This window comes from Chrysemys picta, chromosome 12 (genome assembly GCF_011386835.1).
Source record: "Chrysemys picta bellii isolate R12L10 chromosome 12, ASM1138683v2, whole genome shotgun sequence".
In the NCBI taxonomy this organism is placed as follows: Eukaryota; Metazoa; Chordata; order Testudines; family Emydidae; genus Chrysemys; species Chrysemys picta.
In genome coordinates this window covers 30,370,308-30,381,520 of record NC_088802.1, presented here as the reverse complement: position 1 = coordinate 30,381,520, position 11,213 = coordinate 30,370,308, and the positions used below count along the sequence as shown (strand labels likewise).

Genomic DNA, 11,213 nt, shown 5'->3' with positions numbered 1-11,213 from the left:
GGCAAAATCAGACACTATTACATAGACAGAACTAGGGTGACCCGATGACAAGAACAAAATATCGGGACACATGGGGGGGCAGGGCCCAAGCAAAAAAATAAATAAGAGCTGGAGCGCTGCCGAAGCAAAAAAAAGAAGTGCCCCGAGCCAAAATAGTGGGACAAATGGTGTCCTGACCATACATCCGTCGGGACACGGGACAAACCACTGAATATCAGGACAGTCCCGATTTTATCGGGACGTCTGGTCACCCTAGACAGAACATGCTGGAGGTAACCAGGCCCGACAATAGCAATTCCGGGCCCCAGGGCAGAACAGTAAGTGCACCCCTAGAAAGGGAAGGCTGAGGTTTACGATGCTACTTTTTATCCTTCAGATAACACATTAGAACCCACTATGGGTAAGTTGTGGTGTTGCTTCATCTAGTTAACTTTTTATCTTAATTTTTATTTAAAAAATACATCTCACTCTCATCCGCCTTTTAAATCACCGGGCCCCTGGACAATTGACCCTTCCACCCCCACCCTGCCGGCGGGCCTGGGGATGAGGATACAATAAATAATAACAATGACAGACACACACGGGCCAAACCCAGTCTTGTCGCTGTCGCTAGGACCCAGGAGGCGCCAGGCAGAGTGATTCCCGGGGTCACTCCGCCTGGCAGCAGGAAGTGAATTGCGGTCGCTGCAGTGACTCTGTTGCGGTGCAACCCACGTTCCTTGCGAGACTCCAGGGCCTCGGCTGCTGCCGCTGAGGACCCCAGAGCCCTGGCTGCAGGCGTGGGAGGAACATTCCCGCTGCTCCCCGAGAGACTCTCCCAGTGCAGAGACCCCAGCCTGTCCCGCTCCCCCTTACTGGGACCCAGAGCCCTGCTCCCAGGCAGAGCCCCACGTGGAGAGAAGGTTAGACCTGCTCCCCCTCCCCGTCCCCTGGGAGAGACGCTCCCGGTGCAGCCTGTCTGCAGGGGTAGGGGGATGCCCCAGGCTGCTCCCAGCTGGGCTGGCTGCGATTCCCTGCATTGGGCAGAGGAACGGTGCCTGCCAGCTCCCATGGTTTGCAGTGAGTTGGAGGGATCGATTGCGGGTGGGAGCGGGAATGGGGCTGAAGAGAGGCAGGGGGCTCTGAGAGCCAGAGGGCATTGAGGGGAGAACAGAGATGCGTGAGGGGCAGGAGGGGGGAGAACAGGGATGTGTGAGGTGACAGGAGGGGGTGAACGGGGATGCAGGGGGCGGGATGGGGCTATGGGGATGTAGGGAGGCTGAGGGAATAATTAGGGGGCAGGGGGCGAATTCTGGGGCTCAGGGGAACAGAGCTGGAATAGAGGGAAACTCTGAGTGGGGGGATAAAAAGAAGGAAAAGGGGGGATGTGAGGAGAAAGGGCTGTGGGGTGGCTGGAGGGAGAATATGAGAGCAAGCGGAGACTGGCTGGGGAAGGGAGAGCCGGAGAGTAGGAGATCGGAGAGGGATGGTGAGAGATACAATGGCAGCTCCCCCAGCCCATGGGGTAGGAGGCTGCCTTGCCCAGCAGCCAGTGGGGAATCTTTTTCTCTAGACATGGTCAAACAAGTGGTGGGGGCAGGGGCAGCGGGCTTTCCCCTAAGGGCTCAGAATTTACAAGGCAAATATCCCCCCCTCCCCCCCACACACCCTCTGCTCCTAATTTAGTCTTTGTTTTTTTTTTTTTAACAATCTCATTGTTTGGGGGGGGGTCTGACTCCTGAATGATAAATGTTTGGAGCTGACAGGACTGAACAGTGTCCTGCTCTGATTTCTGTGTCAAACCAGAGTCATTGCTAGCAACAATAGGCAAGGAATCCAACTGGTATTTGTTTTGGTTTGATTCAGGTTCAGTTCCATTCAATAGGTTCAGTTTCTTTTCTGGTTCAAGCCACCCAAAGAAACAAAAATAGAAGTTCAGCTACCAGTTTAAATCCTATTTCAATCTCAGTGGAGGTAAATCCATGAAAGAGAGCTGCAACTTAAAATGCAAACTCTTTAGATTTTTTATTATTTATTTATTTATTTTATAATTTTAACTTTACATGAGTTTTCCTAACATTTTTGTGTTGTCAAATATACATGATTATTTTTTCTTAAACAATGTGTTTGAGAAACCCAAAATAACATATTTAAACATCTTCTTTGTCATATTGGACCTCTGCAGTGAAAGGATACATCTGAAGTCTTTACATTTTCTTTTGATGCTCACTTGTGTTGCTGGAACTGCCAGTACAATTTTTGCTAGTTGATTTAGCATGGCATGGCATTTTTCGGATGTTCCCAGTAGTTTGGCATGTTATCTTTCTTATGGAGATGTGGTCCATCTGTGAATGAATCAGGAATTGGCCCAATCCTTTTTTGGGGCTTTCCTTCATCCAGATATCGCTTTCTTTTTGGAGATTTCACAAGCTTTCAGAAGAAGTTCCAATTCATCTTTCAATTTCAGACGTGTCTGACATTCATTCTGTGACATCATTATTTGTGATTCAAACATTTCCATCTTCATCCATGTTATGGTGTAATTTAAATTGTGCCTTGACTTTGTCCTGTGCTGACAGTGGGGACTGATATCTAGCATCAAGATATATGTATGAGAGAAACAAGTCTATCTGGGGTGGGGGGCTGGAGGCACGTATCAGACAGTGCCCTGGGTGGCTGGGAGTGGGCCCTGCAGCTGGCTTCAGTGGGGAAGCAAGTTTGGAGCATGAACCCTGCCTCAAGTGGAGCAACTGGAGGGAGGAGGCTTGTCTACCAGGAGAAGGTTGAGGAGCCATTACCTTTGCCCTTCGACTTGAACAGTTATGAACTTCAGGGCCCAGGGAGCATCCCCCTCTTCTCTCCCCAGGGAGGCTTCTCAGAGGTGGCTCAACTACCTCTGGCCCCTCTTCTGCCTCCGATGGTGTGCAGGCAGCTCCCAAGCTTCCCCTCTCCCTCCCTGCTCTGGTGGTCTGTTCCCTTTCTCTTCTCATTCTCTTCTCACTGTCCTGGGGCAGGCCGTTCTGGGGCAATCACCAGCCTATTGGCTAGTTTGTTGTGTTCTCTTAAATGAAACTAAATTCCCTGTAGGGATTTTTTTGTTTTTGATTTTTTTAAATAATGAGCTTAAAAATGCTGAATCTTTATTTTAACTGGTAACACCACTTCTTTTTGTTCAGTTCCATTGAGGTTGAGTTGGTAAAACAAATTTATGGTTGAGATTCAGTTCCAGTTAATACATGAAATACCAGTTTGAATTGGTTCTCTGATTCCACTATGAGTCCAGATGGGCATATGAGATCAACATTGGCCTGACTGTCCCTGGGGGCTGCAGGGGCAGCACAGGATGGTTCTGGTAATTGCTAAGGCCAAAGAGGTCAGTGTCAGTCTCTCTCTGTGCTCAGGATACTGGAACCCTAGAGCTAGCTGGGCTTTCTGGGACAGATGCTGCTGCCTCCATTGTGATCTGGGAGCCCAGGCTGAGCAGCCGCTGCTGCCAAGGGGGATCTATGCTGGGACACCCATCACTAAGGCCCCCTCTGTGCCCAGCCAAGGGGGGACTTCTTCCTGTGACTGGAACTATCACCCTGGGGCAGCCCAGGACTTTGCTGGCATCAGCTCCTGAGCCAGAGACTGCAGGTGATGAAATTGACCTCTGGGGGTAAGTGCAGGGGGCAAGCAAGAAAGTGACTCTGCACAAATGGCCCCTCGCCACCCCATCTCTGCTCCGGGGTGTCTGCGAGTCCCAGAGCTGCTGCCCCCAACACACCCAGGCTCACACCCCTGTTAGCAGTGGCAGTAGCTACTGGAGAGGAAGCACCCACAGGAATGGCAGGACAGTAACCAGCTCTTCCATGTGGAAGGGAGAGCGGAGAGACTGAAAGGGGCAGCAGAAGCAATAAGTGAGGAGGGAGGTTCAAACCCAGTTTCCAACCCAGATTGACTTTCCTGGGACAAGGTGAGGAGCAGAGAGAGGAAATGCCAGTTCCTGCCTCTGCCTAGTCCCCATGCTGCTGGGGGAATGTGCTGTCCTGGGGACAGTGTTGGGTGGGATCCCCCAAACTGGAGCTTTTGATTCTGCTCTTTTCTAGCATTTGGCTCAGAGACTCTGTTCCTTGGGGGGTTTTAAAGTGTCTCGTGGATTTAGTCCTGGTGGGAGGAGTCAGGTCTGTGTTGTATTAATGTAACTGAGGGTTTTCCCAGCATGGCGGAGTCTTTAGAGTGTCTGTCTGCAAGGAACGAGCCTGGGGGGAATTGGGGTGTGAAATGGACTAATGCTAATTCAGGAAATTCCCCAATTGCCCTTCTGACCCTGACAGGCTGCAGAACAACGACCCTATTTTGCTCCAGATCATCCCTACTTCCTAGGGGCCGAGGAAGGGAAATGGCTGTGGTGGATCCAGCTCAGGTAGGGGATTTTGTGGGGAGCTGTTGGGGAGGGTTGTTTTAGATGGGGAGGGGCAGGAAATACACAGGGTGAGGCAGGGAGAGGGACAGGGTGTGATAATCCTGCTGGGACATGCTCAGCCTAGGGCCTGAGGGGCGGGGTGAAGAGTCCCCCATTTCTGAAACAGGAAACAGCCCCCTGGCCAGGGCTGGGAAAACAGGCCAGAGTGCTGGAGCCTGAACCCATCGGCAGAGATTGCGATGAAATACAAAGGGAAGGTGCTGGGATTCCTGTCCCCTGTGTGGAGGTCTGCTTCCCATGTCAGCCTGTGCCTAGTAGGTGTGTGGCAAATGAGAAAACCCTGCCCTCCTCTGCTGGGAGGGCCAAGGAGCCCTCACCTTCTCTCTGTTCCCTGCAGCCTCCTGGCCACTATGAGCAGGGTGGGTGTAGTATTCTCCTCTCGCCCTCCCAGAGCTGTCGTCTCATTGTGCTTCTTCCCCCATGAATAGTGGGATTGTGGCTGGGGCAGCAGGTACTGAGTGGGGAGCACCTTTTTTTTCAGATGCCAGTGACCTTTGAGGAGGTGGCTGTGTATTTCACCGAGAGGCAGGGGGCTCTGCTGGACCCTGATCAGAGAGCACTCTACAAGGACGTCATGCAGGCGAATTATGAGATTGTGACTTCGCTGGGTAAGGATTCTTATTCCCTCAGCTATTTGAAGCCATGGGGCCTGCATTTCTGCATCTGGTCAGGTTCTTCCCTGGTCAGTTACATTAGAGGGGAATGGGTCACATAGTCCACAGCTCCAGTGTGTGAGAGAGCCGTTCACCTCCAAACCCCCTATAATGGGATAGGGAAGTCATGAACCTTATGGACATGTTAATTCATCCCCATCCCTTCAGCTTTCACAGGGGCAGGAACAATGAGTTAACCTATCTGCATTAATTCTCACTCACACACAAGATCTCTATACACCTCCCTTCCTGGGACTAGCTCCATCTGTGGGGAGGGCTCTGGATGCTTAGACGTATGCAGGGGTATAACACCAGAGCTGTGTGTGCCTCAGCAAGTCCCCCAGACCACACATCCTGAAAACTCCTAGTGAGGGTTTTACAACTCCCCCTCCCCCAGACATCGGCCTCTCCCAAGGAGGCTCAATGATCATGTTCCCATTTGTTCAGACCCCACAGCCCCCCAGCAAATCATGGGGTCAGTTTAAACTCAAGATGTGCCCTTTGTGACAGATACCCCACCATTCCTCAGTGCAGTCTGATCATACCTGATTTCACCCCCTGAGCAGGACTCCCCATTCCCAAACCTGACTTGATCACCCGGCTGGAAGCAGGGGAAGAGCCGTGGGTCCCAGATCACCCAGCCTCCGAGGAAAGGAAGTTCTCAAGAGGCACCCGCACAGGTGAGACGTCTATAAAACTATATGGCAAGTGAAGGAAAAAGCTGAAAATCCGAGCCCCCTCAGTTCTGCCTCATCTCACCCAGGTCAGGCCGTGGTCAGCAGGTGTCAGGTCATCATGGCAGATACAGCTCATGGATTCCCACCCACCTTGTTAGCTGTCAGGAGTTTTTTCCATGACTTCACTTCCCTGTGAATGTTTGGATGGGATTTGGGAGCAGAATCCAAATTCTCAGTCTCCCCAACAGTTACTGAGTTGTGTTTTCCCTCTTTGCTATTCCCCTTTCTGTCCTTTGTACTAACCCAGGCAATGACTCCTGCCTATATTCTCTCTCTCCCCCAGCAGGTGATGAGACAATGAATGAGAACGAGGATGGGAATCCACTGCAGGAATGTCCTGAACAAGTGGAACTGCAGGGGACCTTATTGAAACAAGGTGAAGGGAATTTTTCCCAGTGCTTGGAACAGAGAAAAGCCTGGAGTAATTGGCACAGGTTAGAGAGGAAGCTGGGAAACTGCCAAAGGAATAAAGTGTATGAATCTATTGGATATGGGGGAGGAGGCAAGGATCCCGAAGAAACCACAGTTCAGTGGACAAATGAGAACGAAAAGAACCCCTATAAATGCTTGGACTGTGGGAAAAGCTTCAGTCATCGCTCAAATCTGACTAGACATGGGAGAATCCACACTGGAGAGAGACTTTATAAATGCTTAGACTGCGGGAAAAGCTTCAGTCGGAGCTCAAACCTTATTAGCCATAGGATAATCCACACTGGAGAAAAACCCTATAAATGCTTGGACTGTGGGAAAAGCTTCAGTCAGCGCTCAGGCCTTATTAACCATGGCAGAATCCACACTGGAGAGAACCCCTATAAATGCTTGGACTGTGGGAAAAGCTTCAGTCATCGCTCAAATCTTATTAGACATGGGAGAATCCACATGGGAGAGAGACTTTATAAATGCTTGGACTGTGGGAAAAGCTTCAGTCGGAGCGCAAATCTTATTAGCCATAGGATAATCCACACTGGAGAGAAACCCTATAAATGCTTGGACTGTGGGAAGAGCTTCAGTCGGAGCTCAAATCTTATTAGCCATAGGATAATCCACACTGGAGAGAAACCCTTTAAATGCTTGGACTGTGGGAAGAGCTTCAGTCAGCGCTCAGGCCTCATTAGCCATGGCAGAATCCACATGGGAGAGAACCCCTATAAATGCTTAGACTGTGGGAAAAACTTTAGTCGAAGCTCAAATCTTATTAGCCATAAAATAATCCACACTGGAGAGAAACCCTATAAATGCTTGGACTGTGGGAAGAGCTTCAGTCAGCGTTCAGGCCTTATTAACCATGGCAGAATCCACACGAGCAAGAACTCCTATAAATGCGACTGTGGGAAGAGCTTCAGTCAGTGCTCAGGCCTTATTAGCCATGAGAGAACCCACACAGGAGAGAGACCCTATAAATGCTTGGACTGTTGGAAAAGCTTCAGTCGGAGCTCAAATCTTACTGCTCATAGGAGACTGCACACGGGAGAGAGACCCTATAAGTGTTTGGACTGTGGGAAAAGCTTCAGTCGGAGGGCACATCTTATTAGACACGGGAGACTCCACACTGGTGAGAAACCCTATAAATCCGTGATTCTCAAACTTTAACAACCCGAGGACCCCCCTTTTGATTTAAAAATTTTCATGGACCCCTCCTCCCCCCAAGCCCACCACTCAGCCACAGGCCCCGTCCCCACTCCACCCCTTCTTCCAAGCCCCCACCCCGCCCCTCCTCTTCCCTGCCTCTTTCTGTCCCCTCCCCCAAACGCGCCCCATCCCCACTTCTCCCTCTCCCGCCCAGTGCCTCCTGCACACCACTGAACAGCTGTTTTGCGGTGTGCAGGAGGCACTGGGAGGGAGGGGGAGGAGTTGATCAGCGGGGCCGGCGGCCCCGGACATGACTCGTTGACCCACTGGAGTACCCTTGCGGACCCCTGGGGCCCAGTTTGAGAAACCCTGCTATAAATGCCTGTACTTCAGGAAGAGCTTCAGTATTGCTCAAGTCTTAATTAACCATGAGAGAAACCATATAGGAGAGAGACCCTATAAATGCTTGGACTGAGATAAAAGCTTCATTCAGCGCTCAGGCCTTATTAACCATGGGAGAAGCCACATGGGAGAGAGACCCTAAAAATGCCTGCAGTGTGAGAAAAGTTTCAATGCACCATCAGCCCTTATTATACATCAGAGAACCCACACAGGAGAAAATTCCTATAAATACTTGGATTGTGGGAAAAGCTTTAATCATTTCATGTCTGAGAACTCACACAGGAGATAAAACCTGTAAGTGCCTGCATTGTGGGAAAAGCTTCAGTGAGAGCTCAAATCTTATACATCAGACAATCCACATGAGAGAAATCCCATAAATGCTTAGATGATGGGAAAAGCTTCAGTCCTAGATCATACGTTACTAAACATTTCAAAATCCACATGGCACAGTATCTATAAATGCATCGACTGTGGAAAAAAAATAATTTGAAGATCACATCAGACAATCCACATGGGAGAGAAAATCCATAAATACTTGGATTGTGGAACTAGCTTCAATAACTTCAGCAAAAGAGTCATCTGAACTGACACATTAGTCCCCATCCAATAATTCACAGAAGAAAGAGTTGAATGTGTGGGGAAGCTTCATTTCATGCTCACACAGCATCAAGCATCAGCAAATTCACAGAGGGAAGAGGCCTCTCAGATATCCTTAGCATGGAAAAAAGGTTCAGTTGGAGTTACCACCACATTGGGCATCAGAGACTCCTCCACATAGGAGAGAAATTCTCTCAGTGCCATGACTAGGACTGGACGTAGTAAAAACTCCATTTCCTAATTCCCACACACAGTGGCATTTGACTCCCAGGTAACCAGCTGCCCATCTCTGGGGTCAGGTTCCAGCAGCAGCTGACCCTGAGCTGCTCAGGGACCCTCTGGCTTTGCCTAGTCTAAGCTAACCCCAGGCAGAGGTGGAGAAGTCCTTATCAGCCCCTCCTCCCTGCTGCAGTCCTGGCTGCTGAACTGATGGGCCTTTCTGCCTCCTGCTCACCCGCTGTGGGAAGGGAGAGAGAAACTCCTCCAGAAGCTCCCTCTGCCTGAATTAAGTTATACCCTCTCCCTTCCCCGACATGATGCCCCTCCCATGGAGACTAGGAGAGGGATACTTAGGCCAGGCCCTAAATTCACTATGGACACCTGTCCCCATCCCCATTTTCCTGCAGCCCCGGGGCTGGTTTCCCCCACTTACCTGGAGCTGGTACCTGGAGAGTGAGTAACCCTGGGGCTGACAACTCTTCCCCTCCCTAAATCCCCGAAGGTGCTGGGTTCCAGGGATTTAAATATGAAGGGACCAGGAGGGATGGGTTTTGGGGAGGAAACTGGGGGATTGAATGGTTGGGTCTGGTGGATGTGGGAAGCAGAAGGTGTTGGGTGCCAGGCAGATCGTATGTTAGGGATCATGGGATAAGAGAGGAGAATACGGGGAAGAGAGGTGCTGCTTCTTATCACTCACCCCCTCTGCCCCTTTTCCCTGCCCCCTTTGCATTTAGAAAGCACCAATAGCTTACTTTGACAGGATATTGCACAGCTTTATTGAGGACTTAAGGAGACAAAAGATCTTTTGCAAGAAGAGTCCTTTTTTATTTTATTTAACCTTTCTTTTCCCTTTGTCATGAGATTTTTGTGTTGTGTGAACAATGAAAACTATCAATATCTCTCAGCACAAACACCAAGGGTGAGTGCTAGATTCATACTCCAAGAGGCCGAGACTGAACAGGGCATGGAGTTGCTACCTGATCTCTACAGGGATGTGAGATAGAGTCAGGAGGGGGTGAGGGGAACAGAGCTGGGAAACTGCAGACTTTTCTCTTGAGAGCCAGACAGCTGAGGCTGAGAACTGTGAACTTGCTGCACCAATACCAGAGAGAGACAGGAATTGCCCTGTGAGTACTGAGTGAAGCCATCCCTGAAATCTAAAGCATTACAAATGATGCCCAAAGAGGAGTGATGAGGGGAGGATGCAGGATCTCCAGATTACTGAGAGGATGGGTCTGGGCAGAGACAAGAAGGAGAAAAGTAAACAGGCCTGGGCTAGCCTTAAAGCCAGGCTAACCCCCATCATAGAGGCCAGAGGGAAACAAGGAGCATGACAGCCCAGCTGGTCACTCCCTCCCCATCTATCAGTGTATCCTGTGTGGGGATGATAGATATTGTCTTCCCCACACTGTACCCCTCTAATCTCAGCTCCTTGGATTCCCTGCTCTCGGAGTGTTTGCTTTGTGCCTGGGTCCCAGCATGTCTCCTGGATTCTCTGCACTTTTCTGCCAGTTTATAAATGTTGCTCTACTGCTGGTGCATGAGGGATTTGGGTGCAACAATGTGCTGGCCTGGGGATGAAAAGTACCATGCTGAACTGGGCAGGGGATGGGGAAAGGAGTCTGTCTTTGTTTGTCCTTTGGAATAATAAAGTCAAATTTATTTTCTCACACTCTGTGTCCTTTGTTGTGCATTAAATACCCACCAAATTCAGAGGCAGGTTAATAGTAAAAGCAATGCAAACATGGTCTGGTATGGAAATGCAGTGAGGTCACCCATAAAACCTCACCTCTACCCTGTCGGAGGCTCAGCTGCAAGTAGTATACTCTAAAATTTATTTCTTATTTCTATATCTATATTGGTGGTGGGCTGCATATGTGGCCCACAGTGTGTTACCTGGGCCGCAGGGGCCGGGTGGTTGGGCAGTGATAGCCCCAACCCTTGCTGCGCTGGGGTGGCTGGCTTCCTGCCATGGACTCCACACGGCCAACCAGCTTCCTCAGAACCCGTGGGGCCAGATGGCTGCCCCAGCCCCCGCCACACTGGGTGGGCCAGTTGCCCTGGTGCTTGGAGCTTGCAGTGCTGGGCGGCTGCGCTGGGTCCCGATCCTGCAGGGCTGGCCAGGAGTCCTGGACCCCCTGCGGCCTGCCGGAAGCCCCAGACCGCAGACCCTGTGGGGCCCGCCAGCAGCCCTGACCCCAGACTCCCACTCCCCAGGGCAGGCCAGCAGCCCCGACCCGGACCCTGACCCCTCTGCACTGGGCAGTGGGGCAGCTCGGACACCCCCATGCTGGGCAGCTGGGAACCCAGGACCCCGGGCACGTAGGCGGCCTTTAGCACACAGCTGAGCTGAGAACCCCTGATATTTATATATATCAGAATCGCTTTAGCCATATTATCTATCTATCTAATATGGCTAAAGTGATTCTGATCTCTGAGCTGTGTTTCTGACCAAGACCCCACCTCGTTCAACCTTACCACCTGCCTAATTCTAGCTCAGACCCATTTAAATCAGTGGGGCTATTGGCAGTAGTACAATTAAACATGTGACTAAGATTTTGCAGGACTGGAAGTATAGATTGCTAGGTTTGG

General features: G+C 50.6%; 1 protein-coding gene across 4 annotated transcripts; it reads left to right on the top strand.

Annotated features, from left to right (window-relative positions):
• Positions 1-644: 644 nt before the first annotated feature.
• LOC101935617 (zinc finger protein OZF-like) lies at positions 645-10,293 on the top strand. Of its 4 annotated transcripts, none has more exons than XM_042845604.2 (5): positions 645-902; positions 4,327-4,384; positions 4,926-5,052; positions 5,664-5,777; positions 6,118-10,293. In XM_042845604.2, the coding sequence occupies exons 2-5, from the start codon at positions 4,361-4,363 to the stop codon at positions 7,422-7,424; spliced, it is 1,572 nt and encodes a 523-aa protein (XP_042701538.1). In that variant the 5' UTR covers positions 645-902; positions 4,327-4,360; the 3' UTR covers positions 7,425-10,293. The 4 variants fall into 4 exon arrangements, with proteins under 4 accessions (XP_042701538.1, XP_042701539.1, XP_008173882.2 ...); XM_042845605.2 differs by having other exon boundaries at positions 4,296-4,384; positions 6,121-10,293; XM_008175660.4 differs by having other exon boundaries at positions 646-902; positions 4,296-4,384.
• Positions 10,294-11,213: the final 920 nt, after the last annotated feature.